This window comes from Passer montanus, unplaced genomic scaffold, assembly GCF_014805655.1.
Source record: "Passer montanus isolate IOZ18808 unplaced genomic scaffold, ASM1480565v1 scaffold23, whole genome shotgun sequence".
NCBI lineage: Eukaryota > Metazoa > Chordata > Aves > Passeriformes > Passeridae > Passer > Passer montanus.
This window is the reverse complement of record NW_024366926.1, coordinates 3,631,400-3,658,691: the sequence shown is the minus strand read 5'-3', so window position 1 is coordinate 3,658,691 and position 27,292 is coordinate 3,631,400. Positions and strand designations below refer to the sequence as shown.

The 27,292-nt window shown below is 42.4% G+C and overlaps 1 protein-coding gene across 4 annotated transcripts in view; it reads left to right on the top strand.

The window, feature by feature from the left end:
- Window positions 1-27,292, top strand: part of TECRL (trans-2,3-enoyl-CoA reductase like) — a 59,186-nt gene that overhangs the window by 17,455 nt on the left and 14,439 nt on the right. For 3 of the 4 annotated variants that reach the window (XM_039710594.1, XM_039710595.1, XM_039710592.1), the window contains exons 3-4: window positions 15,210-15,254; window positions 16,559-16,662. In XM_039710594.1, the coding sequence (XP_039566528.1) occupies window positions 15,210-15,254; window positions 16,559-16,662 (149 nt within the window). The remainder of the gene's footprint in view (window positions 1-15,209; window positions 15,255-16,558; window positions 16,663-27,292) is intronic. The other variant, XM_039710593.1, reaches the window with a different exon arrangement.

Below are 27,292 nucleotides of genomic sequence, written 5' to 3'. Positions count from 1 at the left end.
GCAACAGGGGAAGTCGAGCTGACAGGGTGAAGAGCAAGGAGGAGAATCTCTCATTACTTAAAAATCACAAGGCAGGCTTTGTGAGCACAGGTCGAGGCACAAGAAGTACTAAAAATAATTCTTTAGTGGAGGAAGTCCTCTTTCTTTCCTCCTTTCTAAAAAGGCTGCTAAGGATTTTCATGCCCTGAATGTGAAACTTTTCTTGTTTTCATGACACCTGAGCAGTCAGATGCACCTAGATTTCAATAGCAAGGGCACCAGAAATAACTGGTTTTTGCCAGGCCTGTGCTGGCACACAAGAGCGAGATGCAGAGCTGTTGCTGGAAAGGATGACTGTACTGCATCACGTAATTCCCTTCTGGAGGCTGGCTGTGATGTTAAACTGCAAGGCTCAGAGAGGTGAGGAAGGATGCTGTGGGGATTAGTCATTAAGAGCAGTACCAGGGAGAGCGGTGACTGCTAAGCCAGTCCTTGCCTACCGGCTCTGTATAATCAGGACTGTCTGATAACACAGTCTTGCTGAGAACCTGCAGCTCCTCTGATTCCTCCACACTGTCTATTACAGCTGGATTCTCAGGTTGCGGAAAGTTAATGAAATCTGTCAATTTTGATGCCTGGAGAGACTCATGTGCCTGATGAATACATCTGCTGGGGACTCAGAGAAGCTGAATTATGCTATTTATGGCTCAGCAAAGTTGACTTCATAGTCTTGGCCTGTCAATCAGCCATGTGTTTCACAAACCAAAGAAACCCAAATAAGTTATATCTAGGGCACAGAGCCTTCCAGAGGGATCTTTCTTCTGTCCTATATTAGGAGATCAGACTTTGAGAAAGACAAAATATTTGAAAGAGGGCAATGATCTGATCCCACCACGAGTCACCTTGAGCTGGACACACTCCCTGGACAGAAAGGCAGCTACAAAGTCTATAGCTTTTATCAGATCTCAAACTCCTTCCTCCCTGATTGTGTCCTAAGTAGTTCACACTAGCCCAGAATCCATATATGAAGGAGTTTTCCAAAGGACAGACAATATCCCACTGTGCAGTGTCTGACTGCAGAGCTCAGAGGCCCAGCATTACCTCCTCAGTATGGATTCTCAGAGTACATTGGGTTGGCAGTCACATCCAGCTATTGTTTTCCATAAATTCTCCCCTCTCTGCATTCATAACAACTCAATTGGAAACCACACAATGAAGGAGAATCGCTGGGGATGGGCAGTTATTTCAAATGGGCCCTAAGAAGTACGGTGATTTCATCAGTGTAAATTGCTCATTCATCTGTGTTGACTTTGTAAATGGAAATTACTAGATTAGGAGGAAACATGGTATTTATTTCATCCTATATTTATAATTTATTTTTCTTTTGTCTTAGTCACACAACAGATCAATAGGACGCCAGCTCCTGATGAATTTCAGTATCCCTCAAATGACACAATTCACAATTCCAAGATCTTTTTACTTCTCTATGCCTGTCAATACAACCCAGTTTATTAGAAACTCCTTGAATTTCTTGTTACTGCCACAGTGAGGCTGGTATCTTCTGAAATTCTTTACTTTTTGCTTCCCAGCTCTAAGCACAAAGTAAGCAACAGCTCCTGCCAGAAAGCACAAACTGGTTGCTACCCTTTTCCTTCCCAGCTCACAATCAGAGATCTCATCCATGAGTAAATTGCTTCCTGCCTGTGCAGCACCATCAGATTCTTGCCTCAGGATGGGGCTTTAGTCACAAAACCAGACTGTCCAGTAGCTTCATTTCTATCCTGTGTAGGGAGAAGCATCAGCAGGATGACCTGCTCTCAGCTTATTTGTGTTATATCTGTGCAAATCTCTCTATACAAAATACAGGAGTCTGTCTGCTGATACGAATTCCTGTGACCTGAATTGATGGCTTGGCTGTCAAAATAATTGAAGCCTTTCTGAAAGCTGGGAATTTTTTTCATTACTTTGCAACAGCCAGTCAGGAAATGAGAATGCCATCATTGACCTAACACTGTTAAAAGAAAGGAGAAGCCAAACTGAGTTAACCTCATGATTTTAATCTTCAGAGTGAATGAAGGTTTACCTTATACTCAGGCACCACACACCCCACACACCATTCTGTATTGGAATTACAGAAGAAATTATTCTGGCCATGTTCCAGAAGGGAGAGACAATTCAAGGAGCCCATGGCATACACCCTCCAGAAGGTTCTGTGCACTTCACAGACACTATTGTGCATCCTCAGCTGTGGTCGTAAGACTCCCATTCAAGCCTGACTCATGTCTCTTGACACTGCTAAGGCCCAGATTTTGCATTTGGACATTTCTAGCTGGGCAGCTGAGATAACAAAGTCAGAGTGAGCACCAGACCAGGTATCTGCAGTTCATTTGTCTGCTGAGCACTTGAATCTCGTTATAAGTTGTGGAGAAAAAGATACTACAGCAGTCTGAAAAGCATCTGATCAGGTATCTGTGATGTTTTGCTTTCTGAAATACATACACAGTTGCAAAAATATTTTATCATTGAATTTGGAAACCATGGTGGAGGTTTGGCACACCGAGCTGATTTAGAAGCAGGGGAACTTTAAACAAGACTTTCAGAGACAGATGTTTAAAGCATTCTGGTCTTCAAAAGAGAATCATAAAAGCCAGAAGGCCCCCTGGGACTTTTGAAGTCTCCTGACTAACACTGAAATTAATGGGATGTTTAAGACTTAGGTCTTTAAGACTTGACCAATGGGAGTCATGCTATTGACAGGGGTTAGTTGTGTGCTAGACACTTTCTTCCTTTTAAGCTTCATTTTCTCATCTATAAAATAAGAATAATTAACCTGCCTTTCATCCACCTTGGGATCTTTTGTCTCTTTTGGCTGTGATCCCATAAGAAACACTTGGGACAAAGAACGACTTAAATATATGTTTAATGACCTATTGAACCAGAGGGAGTAAGGTGTCTAAAACACAAAAGTCAAGATTCATTAAAGCCTTATAGAAGTAAGATGACCTTCAGAAAATTAGCAATATTTAAATCAGCAATGGAAAAAGTGAAGATCAACTCAAGAAGTTTAATGAAAATTCACATTATTTCTCTTTTTTTTTTTTTTGACAGCTGCTGCATCTGATGTTATTGCATTTCATTAGCAGGATTACAGATATCATTTCAGATGAGTAACATAATAAAAGAAAAGGCAGAAAATCTATTGAGATGTAGCTTGAAGCAGAACTGTCCCCCTCTGCTCTCTGGGATATTGTTCCCAGCTGAGATTTACAGGGCTCCAACAATGCATCACAAATGACATCCTATGTAAACAATTGGAGAACAAATGTGAGATGCTATTTAAATGCCTCATTAAGGAAAGGAAATTTCATAGCTAGATTCTTTGCTTTTCTTGATTTTACAGTAGATTTAATTGACAGATCTAGATGAAAAACATCCAAATTTGTTTACCAGAATTGCCTATTATTATTTACAATGTGTCTTATATTAGTGCCTATGGTGCAACTGAAAAAATAGAGTAGGAGGCCCTATAGATGTAATCCAGGCCCCAGTAATATCCAGTTTTGAGGAATTAAAGCCTACTCAATTGTTAAGAGAAGATGCCAAACTAGTTTTGGCTTTAAAACTACTCAATTTAAACTCAGATATTAATGTTTTTTGTCTGAAGAACAGACTCATTTCCAGTGTTAACCTGGGGTTCACCAGCAGACTCGTGGGCTTCACGTTCATTCAAGGAACTCAGGATGCTAAAAGTCCCAGTGGGCCTTCATCAGTGTGTGAAAAGAATCTCATGTCCACTAATAAGACAGATGTCTGTTGATTAAGGCAGGGTCAGGGTCACCTGAGGCTGTAGATGTGCTCTGTATCTACACCAGGTTTTTCACAGGAGTCCCTGCACTTTTGTACACCTAATTTGGCACGTGGCTTTAGTGAAACAGCTTCTCTTACAAAGAGCTGCTCGGAATGGATGCGTATGAAATGTCCCAGGAATTCTTGTGAAAGACAGCCAACAGGCACTGGATAACAGGAGAGGAAGTGAATCTGCCTTGCCAGAGTGAGAGGAACCTGCGTCCTTGAAAAACCTGTGAGAACAAGAGACATAAATGACAAGTCCTATGGTGTCATCTCTGCTAGACAGGCTAGAGAAGAGGCAGCAGCTTCAGCTTCTAAGTTCAGACTTTCCCCCAGGTCTTCTCTTCCTCATGGGTTCCCTGGATGTGCTGTTTCAGCTCCTCCCCTCTGTGGGTCCAAGAGCTGTGATGTAACAAGCAGCTGCAATTCCAGGGGTAGGGTCAGGTGAGCACAAGAGCAAGGGCAGCTGCTCAGAACTTCGTGTGGAAAACTTCACCCTATGATAGTGGTTTGTTTTGTGTTTGTTTAGACACAAGCTCATATTTGTAGCCTATTTCTGTCTTTATTTTCTTATTTGTGCATGGTGGGAAAGAAACCCTAAGAACAACTAAAATAAGAAAGCTTTCAAACAAAATTTGGTATTTGCAACTGTTTCAAGTTAATGAAAGCAATGCATCAAAGACAAGAAGGTGAACAAATGATTCACAGTAAAAATAATGTACCAGAGTTTTAGTTCTTTCTAAATTGTCCCCTATTGCAATGATATTGAATATATTTGCTGTTGAAAATTACTGACTGCTGAAACAAATGATGTGTGAGTTATACTGGAACAATGTATGTTGCTCTGGTTTAAATACATGCTAGTAGAAAGCAATATTTTTTTTATGTTCTGCCATTAGACTGCAAGTTCAGAGTGCACAAACAGTCTGGATGAGCTGTGTCTGTCACATTTACAGAGGGGAAGCAGTAGAGGTGCTCAAAGGCCACAAAGCGTTTGCTGTATAGATTGGGATGAAACATCATCCCTCAGATATGAGAATGAGAACTCATCAAGCAGTATCACCACAATCAAGTGCCTTATGGACTGTGTCTGTAAAGCTGTGGAAAAGTACTTTGCTGATCAACTTTTAGGTTGGAAAAGGCCTCTGAGATCATTGCACCCAACCTTTGACTGATCACCACCTCTTCAATAGACCACAGCACTGAGTGCCATGATCTGTTGTTTCCTGAACACCTTGACTGATCACCACCTCTTCAACTAGACCACAGCACTGAGTGCCATGTTCTGTTTTTTCCTGAACACCTCCAGGGATGGTGACTCTCTGCACCTTCCTGGGCAGTCCATTCTAATGTCTAGAACACTTTCCATGAAGGAATTCCTCCTGATGTCCAGCCTGAACCTCCCCTGGCTCAGCTTGAGGATATGTCCCCTCATCCTGACGCTGGCTGCCTCAGAGAAGAGCCTGTCCCCTGCCCTCCTACCTCCTCCTTTAGGGAGTTGTAGAGAGTGATAAGGTACCCACAAGCTTCATAGCAGTGCTTCTGGGGCACAAAAGTCTTTCTACAATCTAAATAAAGTGGTGGGATGGGGGAATTAAACCAGTTCTAATAAGCTTCTCCCAGGAAGGACATGGGAGAAGTGTCTGATCAGCTGCCAGAGCAGGGCAGGTCTGTTCTAATAAGCTTCTCCCAGGAAGGACATGGGAACATGACAGCCTCTGTCTCCCATGCTGGTTTCTGATCAGCTGCCAGAGCAGGGCAGGTCCCTGCTGCCTTTTTCTCACTGCTCCTGGAGAAATTACAGTTTAGCCCTGTTCTTAGTGGGGATTAATTTTCAGTGTGGTGAATTTACCAATGAATTTATGAGAAGTTAATTTGTTCTCAGGACGAAATTGTGTCAATTCAAATGTGCTCGTTTAATTGTTGATGGCATTGGTGTGGCCATTAGATACAAAACCCACATTGCTTTGGGGGTCAGTAAGAGAAAGCATCCTGATTAGCTTAGTGGCTAGAGAGAGCAATATCCCCTGGACAGTCAATATTGAAAGAAAATTATACTTAATTAGCATACTTTATTAGCTAATTGACTGTGGAATGCTTTTAAAGAAACAGCTAGAGCCTGGGGTAGGATTCTTCCCAGTACATCAGCAGGGAAGGCACAAATGAGCTTTTGAGCCATCTTTCCTGTATCAGCTGTGATTGCTGGACCACTGTGTACTTTCTGATGCTGGAATATAAAACCAGCAGGGCCCCAGTCCTGCTGTAACCTTTGCTGGCACCGGAGTGCGTTCAGGCAGCGTGCAAACAGCACTGGGTTGAAACACTGACCTCACCAGTTCCCTGCTCTCTGTTCCTCTTGCAGCTCTGTGGAGAGCTGCTATCTCAATGTACTCAGCAGCCGTGCTGATTGCAGCAGTAGCCACACCAGAGCTTTCTGCAGTGAGGGAGCAGTGCCCTGTGTTATCAGTGTCCTGAAGCACAGCATATCTATGACACTGCAAGGCACAGCACCGTTTGTTCCCTCAGAACCTGGCACGGGATGAGCGTGAACAAAGGTTTTAAAAGGAACATTTTAAAACAGGCCTTAATAGCTTACTGCCTGTGTTTCCTGAGACCACGAGGTTGGACAGATACCTGTATTTAAATGCTCTGCTTTGCTGCCAGTGAAAACCTTGTCAGGGCTGGCAACTCCACACCAGCAGAGATAGTTGAGCATTTATGGGTTGAGATAGAGAGCAAGTGATTCCATAAACCATCAAATATTAAGCTGTGTTTTTAGAAATCCCATGCCAAATTATGGACAAGAAGATAGAAAAGAAAGGATCTTTTTCAGCCCTGAATCACATGGTTTGGCAGATGTGTGTTTCTTAATGTGCAGTTTCTCAGGTTTGTGTTTGCCCTTCGTGTGAAGGCTTCACTGATAGAGCTTATATTTAGGAAGAGATTCCTGCTCAAGTTCTCACAGTCCCTGGTACCTGAACTATTATCTTTGTTACCCTTTTCCAGACTTGTGGATATGGGAGACTGAAAGGCAGAGATAACTACCAGAATACAGATCCTCACTTGGCATAAATTACTCATCTCTCTTTTAATTTGGGCAGGCATTTCAGAGCCAGAACACGACTGTCTGCGAACACGAAGCAAACCCAGCACTGTTACAGCACACAGGTGACAGACACAGCCCTCCCTGGGAGGGCTGGCCCAAAGACTGCCCAAAGCCATCAGGCAGAGCCCAGCTGCACCCCCTGCCACCCTGCAGCGTGTGGCTGTGCCACAGTGAGGGCAGGGCGCGGGCCAGCCCTGCAGTGGCACTGCCCCATGGGGGTCACGCTGCTGTCCCTGTGCAGCCCCATATGCCCAGCACCTCCTCACCCCCCTGCACTGATGACGGGCAGTCCCCCACAGGAAAGCTCCTTCCAGCTCCAGGCTTGTCAGAGCACCTATTTTCTTGTTTCTTTGTATTCTGGTCTGTGGCTGTTATTAATGAAATAGAAGGTGAGCCTCGTTCACTTTCCCTTCCTTTGCCCACGCACATTAATTTAAATGCAAATTCACTCAGAAAGATCAAAATTAATTATGCTTTCTGCAGCAGGCTACATGGAAAATGGAAATGCACAGGGCTGGCTTTTCCCTTTTCTCCTTGATTTTTTGGAAGTGCAAAGGAAAAACAATGTAAAAAAATATTAACATATGCATCTAAATGTTGCATGCTTTATTTTTTTTTTTTCCCCTGATGCTTTTTTGCTTGTCTGAAATTCTACAGCTGCTTTCATTTGCAGACTGTTTCAGAAGGAATATTGAAAAGTTAATCTCTCAGTGACATAAATTGACATCCAAATGACAAATAATATTTTGTTTACCACTAATAAGAATCAATCTCCATTAAGAAAAACTATGCTGACTCTTAAGAAATTTGTCCATTATTGCCTGATCAGAATATAGCTGAAGTATGAGACTTAAATTTTTTTTCAGTGGAGAAAAAAAAAAGGGCATAGGGGGAGTTTTCTGTTCCTCAGCAAGTTCAGGCATTTATATAAGTTTCTTAAATTAAAATGCAGTCAAGTAAATTTGTGACTCAAGGTGCAATGCAGAGTCCCACAGGCTGGAGCTTCACATCTGGGCACAGTCACAGCAGCTGAACTGATCCCAGGAACAGACATATGGATAGGGCTATCCCTTTTTTTGCCAGATCCTGGGAAAACAAGGCAAAATTCTGACCGTTTTTTTAAGGGGAATGGGTGCAGGAATTATGTGCCTTGTGCTATAGAGACATTAGGTATGCTCTGAGAAACCTTCTGGACCAGTCTCTGTGAAGCTTCAGTGGAGCTGCCAGGGTGACTATGATATGACTTTATGCAAGGAAAATAGGTGGTCACAGATTTTAAACACTTAAGGCCAATGGGAATAATGAAATGAACAGGTAAACCAGAAGCATTTAGCCAGATAGTCAGTCAGGCTGGGAAGACTTGCTTGGAAGTCTGTGGGAAGTGCATGCTGTCCTGCCTCTGGGCCAGACCCTGTCCTTAGCACTGCTGCTCTTGGCCAGTGTGTCTGGAGCTCAGCGCTCACTGCCTGCTCTTCCTCAGCCAGCACTGTGGTTGTAGCTTGATGAATTCATGTATTGCAAAAACCAGAGAAATGGATGCTTATGATCAAATAGCTAATTTTTCAAATTCCACATGCCATTAAGAAAGTGTATTTTTGTGTCCCCATAGCAACCAGAGTTCAAGGTGTCTTTGTAAAACACATGGCCAAAGATCTTCCCTGGAAAGCCTACAAATGAAACAAATCAGAGAGAATATTCAGAGAAAAAAAGCTGACAAAGAAAAGGGATTTATCCCCAGCTATGGAACCATTAAAAACAACATCCATTTCAGGGGTTGAAATTGATTCTCACTCTGCTGAGATTTTACTGACCACTGGATCTACTCTTTCTACTAATTTCCCATAAAAACATGGATCTAGCTCAAGATCTGGTCCTGCTCTTTAAATATGCTGATACACCCTCTCAAAGGTCCCTCTACCAGGAAAACACAGCCTAGCTGAATGATCCTGGATCCAGAAAGTGCCCTCCCAAGGTCAGCTGTGCCCCAAAGACTTAGCAAGAGGTGGAAGCAGCACACAATTGGTAGCCTGACCCTTGTGAGCCCTGCTGGGCTCAGGGCTCAGTCTGGTGTCAGCTGAGTGTACCTGGAGGGGGCCTGGCCAGAGCTGGTCTCTGCACTGGCCCTGGAAAATAGACCCAGGTGACTGTGCTGGCACTTAGTGTGTCAAAGCATCTCCTGGCCCGCAGCCAAAGAGGGCCTTTTGAGAGGGGCCATGTGAAGAGGTGCTGTGGCCCTGCTTGCCCCAGGCTTGCTGCTGAGAGCTGCAATCCTTCAAGTGGGCTGGTTGTTCAGATTGCTGCTCTCAGCAGCTGCCATTTATTACACTGGAGGCAAGCACAGTAAGTAATCACTTCAGATACTTTCTCTCTTGATCTTGTGGCCGAGCTTAGTTTTACTGTGGTTTCTTTGGTGTGCTTTGCTTTCTGCCATCATGCTCAGGAATCACTTGAGTGCAATGTTAGCACAATAAATCACACAGCCTTTTTTTTTTTTCCAAATAAAAGCAGAAAGCAATAGCTTCAAGTCATTTCAGCATCCTGTTTTTCCTGCTGTCAGCTCAGTGAAGCAGAAGTAGGCAAACTTCAGCCCTGCAAAGGCTGTGGTTGCTAGCATGGTGATGTCTCTATCCTTGTTTTCTCTGAAGTGTTCCTGGGAACACTCAGGGCAGCTGCAGCCAAGGGAGACAACAGCACGACCACTGTCTGAGGACACAGACAAGGGACAGCTGTATTTGCTCAGTGTTTATTGTTCTGAAAAGACCTCAGCAAGTTTTAGGATCATCTGCCTGTCTCTATAAATTATGCACAAAGCCAGCACACTCACACATACTAAAATGTGAATCTTTCCTAGCAAACTCTTCTTATTGCTGCATGGGCACCAAAACTGCCATCTGGTTAAGGTGGTGGGATGCATTTCAGCCATGCTCAGCTCACACGAGCAGGTGCTGTTACACTTCTCAGCTCATGCACAACATTTTTGTGATCAGAAAAGGGAGGTTGGTGCCACCGCGGTTCCTTGGAATTTCCACTATTTCTGCAAATTTAAGCAACATGCTGCTGATGATTGATTATAGTAATTTTGTTGTTCATATCACCCTATTCATATCACAGCAGGTATTGTTTGTAATTATTAAGGCTATTTGTTATTAGAGATGCATGGGTGGTGAAATACAATGAGAAGCAAACAATTTAACTGGTAATAAAATTAGCTGATGATGGAAAGTCAATCTGCTAATTATCTCCAAATTGTGTCTGTCAGTTGTGTTTTGCATTTCTTAGACTCCTTTCTCCCCAGTAGAATAGTTTTCGCAGGTCTGCATTCTGAGCAACACACCGAATTCCTCAGCAAGGGAGTTCATCATGTTATCTTTGTTCTCATACAGGCTCACATAACTTCATAAATACTTTGCGACAAATGGGCATTTGTTTGTGCAATTTAATGCAGAGCAGACAGGACACTAATTTTTTTGTAGAAGATTCCTTATGAAACTTAATAAAAATTAGGTCAATTCCTTCAATTTCACAACTATTGGAAAGTACAAAGTACTTCAATTTCTTAGCTGTTAAATTTTCAAAGCATTTTGTGACATTTAAGTGGTGGAGCACACATTAAGGTCAGCTTGAGTCATGTGGATAGAGTACCCTTGGACAGTGTTAAAGCTGCATAGGGGCTTTTCTTGCTGTTCATGCTTCCTAGGATTGTCTGATTAGCTGATTCATTTTCTGGGATTCTAGTATACAGACAGTGAAAAAACCCCACCATGTGGGCAGCAAGACCAGTGGAATTTGGTTCTGTGCATTTTTGTGCAGTGGTATTTGCAGCTGGGCATGGCACTGAGGCTGTCATTTTAGCTGGTATTTGTATGGTTGTTTGACAGCACTACATCTCCTTTTTATAGCCAGTATTAATAGGTAATTCCATAGTTGGCTATGGGAAAATTAAAGGTGGCTGTCAGTTTTTATGTGTCCTGTCAGTTTGCTTGTATTTTAATTTCTATTTTAAATATGGACAGGTACAACAAATATCCCACACAAATTTAAATATTTTTCCTCAGATCCATTTTTTAAAAGAGGTTATTAAAGGTAAACATTGAGTTGCTTTCCAAGCAAATACCATCCTGTTTGGAAAAATTACCATGCCTTAAACATCTTAGAATTAAAATATTTTAAGTATTTTTAAAATAAATTTATGTTTTTTTTAACGCAAAGTTGGAACAAATTCCTGATAGAGAAGATGGAATATGTTCAAAGGTTTAAGACCTGTCATAATTGCTTACACTTCCAGACTAATGGAAGCCTGTACACATAGATATAACTTTCCCTGAATCATAACAGAATTGTAACACACAGAATGTGTGTTATGTTTATATCTTTAATAACTCACAGAACTGCAGAACAGCTTGGTTTGAAATGGACAAACAGAGATCATCTAGTCCAGCTCCCCCTGGCATGATCAGGGATATCCTCAGCTAAATCAAGTTACACAGTGAAGGACAATGAAGTTGATGTCACTTAAATTCAAGGAATTTGTGAATGACTTTTCAGCTGAGGAATGGGCAAAGGTTTGAGGTGCCAACATGCCTGTGGTTGGGGAGTGATCATATTGGGGTCTGAGGCAAACAGCCTTCCTGAGGAGGATAAGTCAGCAGAGTAGAAGCAATGAAAGAGAAATGGAAAAGTAGGAAGACATTTCAACAGCTGCCCAATGATGCTGCAAGGAGAGGAGCCAAAGCTGTTTTGCATAAATTACAGAAATGCAATAGATGTGGAGGAACCACAATATTGACTAAACATTAGAAGATGTAAAATTGGCTAAACAGACCTGTGGTTTGAACCACCATGACCACCCTTACTCTCTGGACAGTCTATGGCTGCTTTTCCAAGTCAAAGCCAGTCTAGGATATAAGTGAGCTGAAATGTTATTTTTACAACTTTGTTCCAAGTGTGAAATACACATCCAAACCCATAAACCCTGCATAAGGGAGCTGAACAGCTCTGCTAACCACAAGGATTATACAGAGACTGTGACCTGCTGTGGCTGAGCTCTGATGCACCGTCACAATGTCAGAAAGTAAATATTAATATATGCCTGATCTTTGATGCAACAGGAGTCACAAGATAAACTTCTGTCACCCGTGGTCTTGGCTTGCCATTAATCTCTGCAGGAGGCAGCAATGGAAAACATTAATAAGAAAAAAATGGAAATTATACACTGCTAAAAACCCCCCAAAACAACCCGGCAAAAGAGAAACCCTTCAGCTTTAGATTGGAAGCAAGGGGAGCTCTGCCAGGTGTGGCAGTGCAGAGAAGCCCTCAGGTGCTGCCCACAGCTGCAGCTGTGCCTCTGCCCTGAGTGAGTGTGTGTGTTTACCCTGTCTGGGAGCAGGACTCTCCACATGCACTTCTGCACTCCTGCTGATGCCAGGTGAAGCTCCTCTGCCAGACAGCCCTGGCTCTGGATATCCAAGAGAGCCATCAACCCTTCATTCTGACAGGCGTTAGCAAGAATTAATACAGGTGATAATTAGTCCCTCGATTTGGTTTATTTTCTCTATCTAAAGAAAAGAGAGCTTTCCTGCTACAGGAATGAGAGGAATGTGTGTCTGCCATAGGCAGGCTGGATTGGAATAGCTTCCCATACTGCCAAATAGAAATCCAGAGCTGTTCTAGTGAGATTTTTGGAGGCTTCCTGTGGAAAATAGTCATAGGAGGAAGGCAAATAAGTGGTGACAGGTGGGGCCAGGTCCCTTTGTCTGACTGTTACCAAGTGGTGAGCAGAACGCCTAGGAATGTGTGAAATTTCCTACCTGAAAGGAGCCTTATCAAGCTAGGAGAGCAGACTCCTTGTGGGGTCACACTTCTCCCCAGAAAGCAATCCTGTTTTCTGCAGGACCCTGGACAGCTAACACTTGGGAGCAGCCTCGCTGACAGTGAATACAGAAAGTGGGAAGCTTTGGTGATCTCACTTGAACCAACATAGAATTGTGTTTGGACTTTGTCCCACACTCCGTTTAGCATTTCCACTTGACATTAGCTAGTGGCCCCCTACCAGGAGTGAGAGCAGGGAAGGAACAGCTAATTCTAGATCCTTCCAGAATACACACAGCTTTCCAAGCATGGCCTGGAAACCAGAGGCACACTGATGTAATAACAAGGTCACTGCAGAGGAGCAGCAGCAAAGGCACACTTCCATCTGTCTAAATCTTTGAGTGTGTTTGAACATAATGGTGTACTGAGGCTAAAGCACTGGAAATGTGGGATGACGTGCTTAAATGCACAACCTCTCTTTGCCCTTGTGAAGATTATGAGCCATACCTAAAAGAGCATTGCCACAGGATTGGGTAAATTGACTTTTATTGAAACATACTGTAATATGAAGGGGGGAGCTGGGGGGAAGATTCCAATTTAACACAAATACATTGCATTTCAGGCTCCCAAATAACTATTGATATCTGCTGTCCTGGAGCAAATCATATCTTCCCTGACAAGTCAGACAGCTGCTCCTTCTCTATCTTCCCTTTGTTATCTTTAATAGCCATGGATTGTTGTGGTACCTTGAAAAAAATGTTTGCAACTTACTTGATGGATGTCTCACCTCCTGCTATTAGCCCTGGTTCATGGGTTCATCTAATGCCTGTTCTTGCCTACAAAAGTCAGATCAAGTGCTTTTGAAATGAGTGTGCTGAGTGTCACTGCACAGTGCACACCGTGTACAGCTCCTTCCCCTCCAGCTATGTGCTGAGTGTCACTGCACAGTGCACACCTTCCCCTCCAGCTGGCAGCTGGTGGAGTGAACAAGCTCTCCTCACCACCCTGAAATAAGTTAGGTAGAAACAACCTCCAGAGCTCATCTCCAGATCCAGGTTCCTGCTCAGAACAGGGCCAACTTTAAAGCCCTATAAGACTGTTCAAGGTCATCCCTAGACAAGGCCTGACTATGCCCAGGGAAGGAGATCCCACAGCTTCTTGGGGCAAATGTTTCTATGTTTGATCACAGTCACTGCAAATAATTTTTTCCATTTAGAGGTAGGGGAATATTTTTACCTTAAATACAGGATCGCTAAGAGTTGTAAGATACATCTAAAAAAAAATCTGAGCAATTTCACATAGGCTTTGAATTGAAAAGACAAAGCAAATCTCCTTCACGCTATCAACTGTCCTCAGGTGTGTCAAAGGAAATAAAGAAAAATGTGGTGGAAATGGCTGGAGGTGGTGATATTACCACAGGTTCCTCACTTGTCTCTGGCAATCTTTGCTTCCCCCAAATGTCAGTCAACACCATGGACTATGGAAGTTCTCACCACATTGCTTCAGCTGAGCCCAGAAATGTGCTCAGCCTAAAAAACCTTCAACAGCAAACCAAAGTGTGTGTATGGGTTAAGCAAAGTTACTTGTCCTTGTGATGCAAAGGAGGAGTGTTTGTATTGTCCATTCAGCAGCACAGCTGTAGAAGCACAGCCTTCTGCACAGAGGAACTAAAGAGGTGGCCAAGTCAACAACTTGAACAGCCACGATCCCCTCTGCAGTGTGCCAGTGGCAATTCCCTGCTCACTCTGACACCAAGGGAAGCAAAAGCACCTGGATATCCACACCTGTTTGACCAACCTGACAGGTCTCTGTTCCAAATCACCAAAGGGAATCCAATAACAATAGCCAACCGCTATTGTGCATTTTGGAATGACCTTTAAGCTACAGAATTTAATAATCTACTTCTAGGAAACATCCTCAAATTGATTCCTCCTATCAAGGAAGTCATAAGTCACCCAGTATTAGCTATCCATGTGCTTCTTTCTGTGCCTCTATTTCCCTGATTAATCTGTAGCTGAGCACTAATACCAGCTGCACATCCCTAGTGAGGTTTTACATTCCCAAATGGGAAACACAAAGTCCTGGACCAGACTCTAGCACAGGCATATTTTTAGAAGGAAGGGCGAGTCTGATACATTTAGTACTGAGTTTTGGCAAATACAGTAATAAACAGTATCCTCTCTATATTTCCCAGTGTTGCACACACAAGCTGTGCTGATGGAGCATTCAGCATCGAGACTGGCCCTTCTAGCACTGAAATGGGAGAAGGGATTTGTGCTCTAATGTGTATTGTGTGCTCCTCCCAGCTCTCTTGTATACTCCTTGTATAGATAAGACCAAAAGAAAGATATATTTTCTTCCATCTCACATTTGTAGCTATCAGTTGAAAAAAAAACCACCCCAGAAATTTACAGAAATTTAGCTTTTCTATCATGAAATTAACAGCCATGCTTTGTGATTGGAACAGGTCCTCAGTGGTACCCATCCCGTGTTGGCCTGCAACTAGAACGCAGTGAGTATTCATATGGCTGAATACAGCCACCTAATGTATTGCTAATTACTAATCCACCTAATGTATTACTAATTACTAATCCACCTAATGTGTTACTAATCCTCTGGCAGATTCTCCTCCTCACAGCATTGCTCTCTCTATACGTGTTATTGGGTGAACTGTCAGTACATTCTCATCACCTGACATCAATTTTTACCGTACTAGTTTTTCTCATTAGTAAAGGAACCTAATGGCTTTCATAACCACTGAGTGAAATGTTCCAGAATACAGTGCATGATCACACTATGAAGAAAAGGCAGTTTTAAGCCCCTTCACTCCTTCCTTCCCTCACTGCATTTCCTGTTTTAATATTTGCTCACCGCCTCACCAGAAGATGCAGCCTCTGTGTCAGTCCACAAGTTCTTGGTGGACAGGGCAGTGGAAGATAAAGCTGCCAGAGGTTCTTTGGTGTTTGGTCTGTGGATGTGTAGAATTGCAAAGCCATAGAAAGTGAGGCTGATAGGTGCTAAATTCCATCAACACATGATAGAATCTAGCACCCTCACTGATGTAAACAGTCAACAAACGTATATTGAAAGGGAGACCATACATAAGGAAAAGAGCAAAGAAGTGTTGCAGCCATGGCAACATCCTGTGCCAATGGCTGTTGGATTTTTCCAATAGCCAGCTCACTGTCTATATTAAAAAAAAAGAAAAAAAGAAAACCAAATATTGTTATTTCATGTGTCTGCCTGCACACTCCAGATCCATTAGGACTGAAGCAGATGCCTCAGAATATGCAAACAGTAAGGTAATGCTCAGATACACATGGTCTACCTAGGTCAGACAGCTAGCAAAGAAATCTTGGACCGTGAGCCTTTGCCCAAGAAGTTGCATTCATCATCAGGCACAGCCTGAGAATGCAAATGCTTCAGCAAAATATGTCAGTGAGGGAGAGGCTGTGTAACACAGACTTTGCCATTAGTCCAGCTAGCCAGAACAAGAGGTGCTCTGTGGAGCTGTCTGTGTGATGGCATGGCCTGTCTCTGATGGGGCACATTAACAGAACCAGCAGAGTACAACTGTCACACATTGCTGCCCTCTGTCACAGCAGCTCATACTTTTGTTAAAATGGGAAAGGAATAACTTTCATGGAAGAGCTCTGGGTTGCTAACCTGGAGAATAAGTACCAAGTCACCAAAGTAAATCAGAATCCAAGCTGTACCTACATCTGGAGCACCAGCAGGGCAGCCTCAGCAGTGTGCTCAGCCCCCAAGAGGGTCCTGCTGCTCATGCCATCACCTCTCCCACTTTCGTCATTGCAGACGGGCCCTTTCTGAAGGATTCCACCAGCATCCAAAGCCTTGCTGTTTCCTCCATCATTACACTGTATTTTACAGACCTGGGTCAGCAGGTTGGTTGGACCACAGTAAGTATGTCCTTGTAACAGTCAGCATGATACATCTTAATGGGCCATATGTTTTGGCATCAAATTACTTCAACTTCCTCAGCCTGTGCTTCCTTATGTAAAATGGTGTAATTAGATTATCAGCACTCAAAACAGAATTAAATGGAGACTGAGCCAAGTTATCAATATGCTAACTCTGACTTCCAATTAAAGATTAGAAGGGGAACATAAAAATATTGCCTGAGGAAAAAACCCAATTTTAAAAAACAGTTATAGCTTATCTTGGGCTCATATGCCTGTGCAGAACTGTAGCCAAATACATTAATTTTCTGAAAGACTCCTCAGCTTTGAAAGTGGAAGGATATTATAAAGAAAAAAATGGATCTCCAGTAATCCTGTTACTAATGCAGGAAAATAATTAGATGGAAATACCTTACTCTTTGTTCAAGCAGAGGCCAAGGATTCTAGGCAGAAGATGTCCAGCCAGGCTCAAGAGTAAAAACTTTTGAATCTCCTTGTAAAACAAAAGCATTTTCCATGACAATAGTACCTGTCTTATGTATGTACGTAGACCTGGTTTGACTTTAGTTATTTTCCTATAAGCAGCTGCTGGAAGGTCAGGGTGCTGAGAGAGGGGCAGCACATTCCACCCAAATGGGATATAGGGAACTCTAACCCTACAGGCTCCTTTGGGAAAGTGAGAAGTGAATAAATCCTTTCACAGCCCAAAGACAGAAGACGGGTTTGAAAGGACAGTGAAGGAATGGGAGAAGAAGGGACCTTTCCAATTTCCTGCAGCAGGAACTTGTGGAGGAGCTGAGAGGAGTGTCACAATCACTCTGACCAAGTTTTTGCTGCAGTTTGCATGTAGAGCACTAGCTGAAGTAACACACAGCCCACATCTGTACACTGGGCAATGAGATTCCCAATTTCTGCAGTGAGAAACACAGGTAAGGCAGACCTACAGTTCCTGAAAGCCATAAAAGCTATGATAAAACTACTTATGGCAATGGAAAGCAAACCTCTGATTGCTTGCAATTCCTTCAATGAAACAAGTCAGTTTTTTGCTAACTGGCATCATGGCTGTTGGCCAAATTATTAAGCAGCCCACAGATCCCACCCTGTTGACATGGGGGGACTACAAGCCACTGTCCTTCCTTGGCTGTGCCTACAAGGATGGAGCTTTTGAATGTCAGGTGTTTGAACAGCTTGCAGGTGATAGTCCCAGTTCCTCTCTCCAACAGGTCACTACAGGCTAGGAAGCATTCCTACAAGACACTTGGAATGGACATGCTACTTTACAGTTCCTTATCTGTTGAAACATACACTCAAGGGGAAGGTTAGTGCCACAACAGTAACCCTTGACCTGGGAAAAGTCAGCCTCTGGATCAGCTCTATAAGGTCACATATCCATCCCAGCTGCACAAGATCACATGCACTTCTCCCTCTCCTGAGCAGCACAAATTCTGGCAGCTTTTAGTCCCTGTGAGGAAGAACATGACCCGTGTCCATCCTTCCCAGCTCTGAAAGGATCCAAATCCCCAGGGGGTCACCAGCAGTTTACTTCAGTGGAGTTAGAGCATTTCCCACTATGTGACCTACCTGTTTTGAGTAGAGGTCTGTGAGTTTACTGAGGCTTTACCCCCTCTTGATTAATGGCCTACTGGGACCAGACTAATTAATGCTAGTCCCGATTCCTTCACGAATCCATTCCACCACCTCTCAACCATGGAATTTCCTTGCAAAGCAAAATTGTGATTACTGCAGCTTCCTGTTTGCTACAATTAAGTAATCTGCAAGAACCTTATTTATTCTCTCTTTTCCTGGTGGTTTATGTAGCCTAAGACAGTAACATAACTAAAGCTTAATATCCCATTATAAATACTGCAGTTATGACCAGGAGTAGGTACTGCAGGCAGTGACATTTTTTATGAGTTAATCTGCATGCAAAAAGTTGACTCTGTGAGTTTCTGAATATTCATCTTATCCCATTCTGATCCATATCCTAAATTGTCTCCATTCTCAGTGGGAGAAATCTTCTTCCTAGCCACGTCATTTAAACAGTCAAGAGAATTTTATGTTATAGCTAGTCTATAGCAATAGAGAAAAGGTTCACAGAAGAGTGTATTCTAACAACAGCAATTAGAAATGCATTTGTACACAGGATGTGTAGTTTACTGCCATTTTTACTGTCTAGATCTCCTGTGCTCCCATCCCCCTTTTTGCTCGACCAGATTTATGCACACAGTGAGGGAGGCTTCTGATTTAAAGGTTTGACATTTAAATAAACAAAGCACAGAATAAAAATATTCTTATATTGTCAGCAAAATGATAGCTAAGGTACAAAGGGCCACATTGACTCCAAAAATAGATCCAGAAGAGCATGGAGATGTGTTGGTTCTCCAGAGGTCCATGCATTGGGCATGGGTCTGTCTAGGGGAGCCCTCAGCACAGAGTTGGGTTTTCTGGAGCTCTGTCACCCCACTGGAGATCACACTTGAGGACCTAGAACTGGGACCAGTGCTGGAAATTTACACCAAGACAATGACTTCTGGTTTTTAAAATGGGAAAGGAGAATTGACCTCAGCCTCCTGGGAGCAGCACCCTTTCCAAACATGTTGTAAAATAAAAGGTGATGCTGCTGTCTGTTCCCAGAGTTTGTGTATCAATAAGTCTGGGAAAATCAAGAAACTTCACCTTCCCTTTTGGAGCATGGACAGCCTCAGATTTACAATACTTGTCACACTCCACCTTGGCAGCTCAAGGGTTTGTTTTCTCCTGTTGCCTACTTAGTTCCTCTGCAGAGGCTGTCACCTTGTAGGAAGGATGTCTCCTTCTCCTCCTCAGCTTTCCTAGAACATTGTTGTACAGTGACCAAAATATTTTTGGTGTTCTGTGCTGTGAAAGGCCAGACTTCCCTTGGGCTCACACTTCCCCACAGGTCTGAGATTGGCTGATCAGTTTCCAACAAGTTCTAGAGGCTGGATTGCTCTGATGGAGGGAGGGGGACAAACTGGGGCGAGGGATTTGTGATTCTCCTCCACTGGAACAATTTTTTGTCAGTCTCTTTTGAGAAATGAGGTCCTTTTCTGGGATAAAAGTAAATGTTCAAGCTCAGCTGGCTCTTTTAGAAGAAAGGAGGCCCTCAAGGCTGATTTCCAGAATATAATTCAGGGACAAAACAAAACCTGTTTCTTAGTACCATGAAATTTGTTAGAACTCTTGCTCTACTCTCCCTTCTTTTATATAAAACAAATATTACCTGAAACACATAATTTACTTCTGCACAAGGCTTACCAATTTCTTTACCCTGCCTGGAGGGCATAGTTGAGGTTTGCTGACTGATGCTGCAGAGATACTAATGGGAGCTCAGTTTATAGATTTGTTCTATATGGCCCTGTAAAGATTTTACCCCCAGGGTTGTTTGAAATTCCCACCACTGGAGTGATGGCTTTTATTTCTAATCTCTATGCAATTTTGGGCCTAAGCATGTTTGACAGACACCTCTTTTTACATAATTGCAATGTGGCATGGTGACTTTTTGAAACATTGCTGGTGTTTAACTGCTAGGAATACACACTGCTGCTGTAGTGAAAAGAAAAAAAAACAGGAAAAAAATCCATTCTTCTGCCTCAGATTTACACTGCTGGTAAAGCTTTCCTTATTTGAGCAAAGATTGCAATTTCTGATTTATCAGCTTCTGTTGTCCTGTTGCTACCTGGGCCAGCTACCAAAAGGATCCAAATAGAACTGAGAAAACAGCATAGAACTGGAAAAAAAATTATGACCAAGCCTATGAATTTCAGAAGAATAACCCTGAAACACAGTACTTCAGTAAATATTTTTTGCTACCGTGATTTAAAATTAGGGATTGCTTAAATACTTTGACTCCTGAGGATCTTAAAATAGTAAAGCTGGCAGGAGAACTGTTCCACTTCAAATTTTCCAATGAAAAAGATTCTACTCAATTTAGAAATGTGGAGACTAATACGTCTTTAAACCCAGGATCATCTTTGAAGTCTGAAAAATCCACATTTTTCACTAATAGATCTGTTCTCTCCTGGCTGGCAAGCACATTTATCACCAAGTTAGACATTGTGGGAAATGAACAAGGAGCCAGGAAAAAGGGATCTGAAGGGATCTGTGCGTGAAGCTCTGTGGTTGTGCGCAGCAGGTGGAGGCAGTGGGAGGAGGTGCTGTTGTTCTCTCAAGGGGAAAGCTGCATTTTGGTCAGTGTGGTTCTCTCATCTTGCATCAAAGCTTTTAGTCCTGTTGGTGAACAGGGGAGCAGCAGTTTGCTCTGACTGTCTGGCACATCTCAATCCACTGGTCCTGTAAATGTGGAACAGTCCCAAGAAGTCTGTGGGATGATTGCGATAGGAAGCAATTTGCATATTGATGGGTTTGGAATAAAAAACAGCCAAACTTCTGCAGACTCATTTTCTCCACTTTCTCTACACTGAGGTTAGGCTTGGACTCCCCTTGGGCAACAACTTAAGATATTTTCCCTGATTTGGGAACAGAAGAAGAAGAAGAAGAAGAAGAAGAAGAAGAGTCTTCAGTAAAAGTTTATAACCTCTCAGTGGGGTGTAAAAGTACAGGCAGAATTACAACAGAAGGAAAAAGAGAGGATCTCAGGAGTCTGAAGAAGTGTGAGAACTGGGAATCCCAGCAAACTAGTGAGACATTGTAAAGATGACAAATGTAAGGAAACTCATATTATCACAGCTTAGGAAGGAATTTGAGGTCCAGGTAAGAGAGAGAGATGAGAATCTGTTTGATGCAGAGGAGAATATCACTGAATATGGTTCTCAGGAGATACATATCAGGGTTTCCATATTTTGTGGCCAATTCAGACAGAATTAGTCGTAGGACTAGGACCCTACAAATTGAATAACACATTCAGGGAATTGTGGTTACCTGAAAAACTTTGCAGAAGTGCCAAAGAAACAAAAAGTTTGATTCTGCATGGATCTGTGGGTGCCCTAAGAGTAGCTACCAAAGACAGAGAAATTGTCAAACAGGTTTTCATTGTTAAGCCTCTTGGATCAATAGATAATTTGGTATAGAAGATGATCTCCAGGAAAAAAAAGAAGTCACTATTTCCTTGACAGCACGTTTTCCAGCTACAATTATTTGTGATGCAAAGCACCTCTGTTTTACAGCTAACAATTTGTACTTGGCAGAGGTTTCTGCTTGAACACACATTAAGTGTTGCTCCACCTTGGTACAGTTGGCCAAGTCTTGAGCTGATCCCAGTCAAAAGCTGAGAACTTTTAAAAACACTGTGACCTCTCACAAAGGCAAACTACACACACAAGACTGCTCTTATTTCTCATTTAATTAAGTCTAATATTTTTCAGCCTCCAGGGTTATCAGAAGAGAACAGCTTGCCTTTGCCTGATTTCTTGCCACGGTTTTATATTGTTTGTGCCTTTCCTTGGGCCACATGTACTTCTGGCTCTTTGTTACTGCCCAGTGGCAGCATGAAGTGAACTGATAAGAGAAGAGCAGATCTCTGAAACTGCCCAGCTGGCTGATTTGGATTCCTCACATGCTGCTTCTAATGATGCAAACAGTGTTGCAATAGTTTCTCTGGTCTCAGCAACAAATGCCACTAGCTCACAATGAGCCATGCCAGAGTGTCAATTTTTCAGTTGCCAAAGGGAATTAGGGAGCTATTAGAAAAATTAATTCTGAGGGTTCTAGTTACTCTTAAGCACAGCAAAGACTGAAAGACCTATGCCTAGTATTTATAGGAATGCCCTTGAGTTTTTACCCCTTTGAGAGGAAAAAAAAGGTAGAGGGAATTCAGTAAACATAAATAGAACAATATGTTTCTTCCAGTTATACATAACTTTATACTTAAAGCCTTCCTGCTACTTAAGGAACAAAGAGCTGCATGATGCACAGAGCTGGTAAATGTGGACATTTTCCTATTTGTATTCAGAGTAACTAAGGAGGTTGACATTTTGTCAATCTATGCAAATTTGAGCAGTGTTAGTCCCTCTAGAATGCATCAGCCTGGCACAATTATTTTGTATGGGGAATTTTGCCTGACCCCATCCAGGGTGTGAGGAGAGCACAGAAAAGAGTGAACCACAGGGTGAACCAGTGTTCAGCACAGTGAAACAGAGACTGAACCAGTGTTTGAGAGGACCAGGTGTCCCTTCACCCAAGTCACTGCCCTTGACAAGTCACTGAATTTCTCTGTATTTCAGCTTCCAAAACATTGGTAAGAAAGTAACAGTATTTTCCACTTTGCAAAGTGCTTTGAGGCTTCTGGATGAAAAGCACAGATAAGGTTATTTACAATAACTAGGTGTTTAAAAAGCATTATTTTGTTTTCCTATCTAGATAGCAGATGACAAATACACATTTTAAAATGATGCACATTATAAGGCAGATTTCAAAAGGCTGTCAAAGACCTGGAAAGATTTGGCAGCAAATCTGAACTCACATTGGTGTTTGGTTACAAACAGAACTTGGATTCTTCACTGAATGTGTATTGGTACAAACATATACAACATACATGTTTGTGTGTGCATAAGAATAACATTTGTTAATTTTCAATAATTTTCCATTTTGAGTGAGAAACCTGAAATGACTTATAGTCTCAGGGAAGAATGTTGACCATGGAAAGAAGTGGTCTGATGCCCCAGGTCAGTCTTAGGAGAAGAGACAGGAGGAAGTTGGGATTTCACCTCCCTTATTTCACTGGCCTGACTCAGGGACAAACAGCCTCCATCGCTGTTCACTCCCCAGCTCCTGAAACTGGACAGAGTCAGCTGCAATTTGCCTACAAAATCCTACAGCAAATCCATCCCTATCTCTGGTATTTGCAGTAAATACTGAGCAGCAGCCTGAAATACTCATAGACACTGGGTCCCTACAAAATCGGCCAGACGAGGGAAGTTTCAGGTGCCTCTGCATGCACAATTTAGGTTTTGTGGAATGGATTAGTCAGTTTTATGAGAACTGGAACAAAAAGTAATTGAATATTCAAGCAGCTCTTAAGAACTGTATTACCTGATGCAAAATTGTTGCTGTTGTGGATTTTTGCAAACATGAAAATACAAAACTTTTACAAAGGTGAAGATTTAGGGGAAGTGCTAAAATTATGCCATTATCATCCCCAGGTAACTATATGGCCTTTAATGAGGTAACAAAATGTATGAAGTAGAAATTAAACTAGAAATTAATAATGTTTCTTAATGATCATTAGCTCAAGAGTACTTAGGGCTGGGATTGTAAAAGGAGTCTAAGGCAGTTATATGCTAAGTTTAGAGTGATCTGGGGACTTGGGAGGATTTAACTGCCTGTTTCTCTTGGGTTTCTCTGAAATCCCAGCTGTGCTCTGTACACTCACACACAGCAATGGTCTGTCGGTCTGTCTGTCTGTCTGATTGCAGGAGAGCCTCCTCTTTGTGCAGTATGTACTGTGCCAGGCAGACCTTGGCTCAGACCTGCAGTTACTGCCTTTGTGTCACATTTATCAGAGAAACTAAGCCGTGTCCATTAGATAATTTATATACTGCAGCTGCTTCTCCATCAGAGTTACCCAGGACATGATTGAGCTGTTTTGCATCTCTTGCTGGGCTGAGGACTACAGACAGCAACCCAAAGTCATTGTCCTGGCTGCAGGCATCACCCTCATCCCATGCCCTCTGCTTCCATCCTGACATCCCGTGGGCAGGGGAAGAGAAAGCATCACAAGCAGCACTGGTGACTGGGAAACTGGCCCTACATGGCATGGAAAGAGTTGCAGGAAAGGGATCAGTGCGGAAGAGGTTGTATGGCCTCTCCTCAGCTCTGCTGCTTGTCATAAATGAGATAATGTGAGACTATGCCAAAAGGCAACAAGATAGGGCGTGTTGTGTGATGTTACAGAAAGGGCAGGTCATAAACACTGCAGAGAGGAATTAGCTATGCCCTCATGTGAAGATACTAATATGTGGGCTGTTCATTTATAAAAATTTGGTTGGACTTTTTTCAGATTCCCTCCACTGCCTGTGTTTACAACTTCCTTTTGTCCTGTTCTGCCTTTTCCCAGCCAGTACACATGGTACTTTAACTCACATCAAAATCCTTTCCTCTCTCTTTGGCAGACCTGTTGGGACAGTGTCAGTCACTATGTCAGCCCTAACATCCAGAAAATCCTTCCAATAACTTTAAAGAACTCCTTTCACCTCTGCAGCATTCATACCTCCCTAAATATACCTCACAAGGTCTGGGATTTGAATTCCTGGCTATTACTCTGTTCAGCAAGGTGTTCCTGGCACAATGAGCTGAATAAGAGATAAGAAAAGCAGGTACAATTTGGTTTATGAAAGATGAGATGCTTTGCTGTTTTGCAGATTAGCTCTCCTGTATGGTTTTATCTTTTGTTCCACCATCTCTTGGATAATGGAAACTTCTACTTAGCTCTCTTTTGACTGGTTTTGGATCTCAGTTTTGATGTTTATGTAGTAGATATTTCCAGTTTAGGTGTTACTGAATCAGATCTCTGAGGACTAATGACTCAGATGGTTAAAGAAGCGTGATTTTAGCACCCTGTATGCTGACCATGCTAGGGAGAGTTTTGATTCCAGAATACTTTCATTTAAGAGCACTTTCTCTATGTTACTGAGAATAAGAGGTCTACAGAGTATATAATGTCAGACACTGGAGAGGAGAGAAGGAAGGAAGAGAACTGGACACTGTGCAAGAAATGAAGAAGAGTGTACAGATGTGGAAAGAAAAAGGCAATCTCCTGTTTTCTTTCTTCAGGTAGTTAATGATGAGCTCAACAGTTAAATCCTATTGAGATATGCTCATTGTTATAGAGAAATACTGCTCCTCCAGGAAAATGTATTTGTGCTTATTATTGACCACCATATTTGGTTGCACCCAATACATCAAAATAATCTAGGCAGGACCACAAGATGGTAAAGAAAAAATAATTTTCTTCTAAATATTGGGGTTTGGTGGTTTTGTTTGTTTGTTTTTCTTTTTTCTTTTTACATTTACACAGGGTAAATGCGCTCTGTGTTTTAAATGATCACTTAAAAAATTAAATTATATTTCCTTTTTTTCAGAAACAACAAGCTACAATGTTATTACTTTCAGGCCTTTGTTTAAAAATGTGATTAGTATTTTTGCAGAATGTGTCAACAGGGATTACTATTTTGAGCACCTATAAAGATGATGGGTTGAACTGATCCTTGACACAAGAAGTAACTCCCCAAGCCCAGCAATTAGTCAGCTATAGGATGAGTGTGAAGATACTAGTTAGGCTTAATTGCACATAATCATTGAGAATCAATATTAAAAGAATGGTGCTTGCCCTTTATTGCCAGTGGGTAGAACCAATAATTGTAATGTTGTGTTAATTTAAGGCTGCTTTCCTGTTCACCTGCTTGAATTCATGGGAATTTTTAGCAGTTTCTCTGCCTGCCTTTCTGAAACTCGTTTTTCATTTATGACAAATTTAAAATCAGTAGGCCAGAGAATGAGAGCAGTGATCACAGCATGGGAGATGCAACAGAAGGAAAGAGTCTGAAAGTTATCTAAATTAAAGTAAACTACAGCAAAAACTACTGCAGAAAATAGAGCTTCATCCTCTAAAACACAATGCTACTGATTTAACTATGTGCCAATGTGACTCAGTTATGACAAAGGCAAACACAGTCCTGTCTCCAGACAGTGCCCAGTGTGATTGCAAATCTCATGGCTGACCTGCACCACCTGCCTCCACGTGGGTGATGTGACTGACACGCACACAAGACTGAACCCTGTCCCCACCCTGAGCATCCTGATGCTGCTCCCCTCCACAAACCCCAGCTCAAGAGCTGCTGTGAGTGCTCTCAACTGCTGCTCTGAGTTGCACCCATGCATTCCCTCTTCCTACATCAAACCTCATCACAAGGATTCAGTTCTCTTGTGTCTGGCGCTTTGGCTTTTAAAAAGAGACTGGATTTTTTTACTAAATCTTGAAACTCTCCTTCTTTCAACATCTGAAATCAGTCAGGGCATGAGGGGGGAGCACTTGGTGCAATGACAAGTAAACACAACTTGGTGCTAAGTCCTGCCAAACTCTTCCTGGCAGCTTTGTAATGTGCTTGTGCCAAACAGATGTTGAAAGCTGGCAGCTATGGATGTACTTTGTGGTGCAGCTCATGGCAAAGAGAAAAATCTACACTGAACAAAGCAGCTCATTCCAGGCTCTTCCCCTGACCTGCTCAGACCACACTACCTTGCCCCTCTGTCCTCTACACACCATAGTCCAGATTTAGTGTGTTAGGCTTAAATAGCAGAGGCCATCCCTTACAGCATTTGCAGAGTGCCAAACACAGTGGGCTCACATTTTGGAACAGACCCATACAACTGCTATCAGGAGAAAATTCTAATATGCCCTTGGCTGTGAGGTATTCCACAATGAGTGCTCTTGGACTCCTGGATTGAATATTTTTACACACACACAAACACACACCTGCTTTTGGGATCATGCAGAGTCTAAATGGAGCACAGGAGTCATGATGTCACTTGGAACAAAAGGGAATTTGATGTTCCCCTGGTAGAGAACACTTAAGTCTGTTCTTACTTTTGGAGACTGTCCTCTTATGAATGAATTACATTTCAAAAGGTTTCCCCCTGTAACATAGGAAAAGGG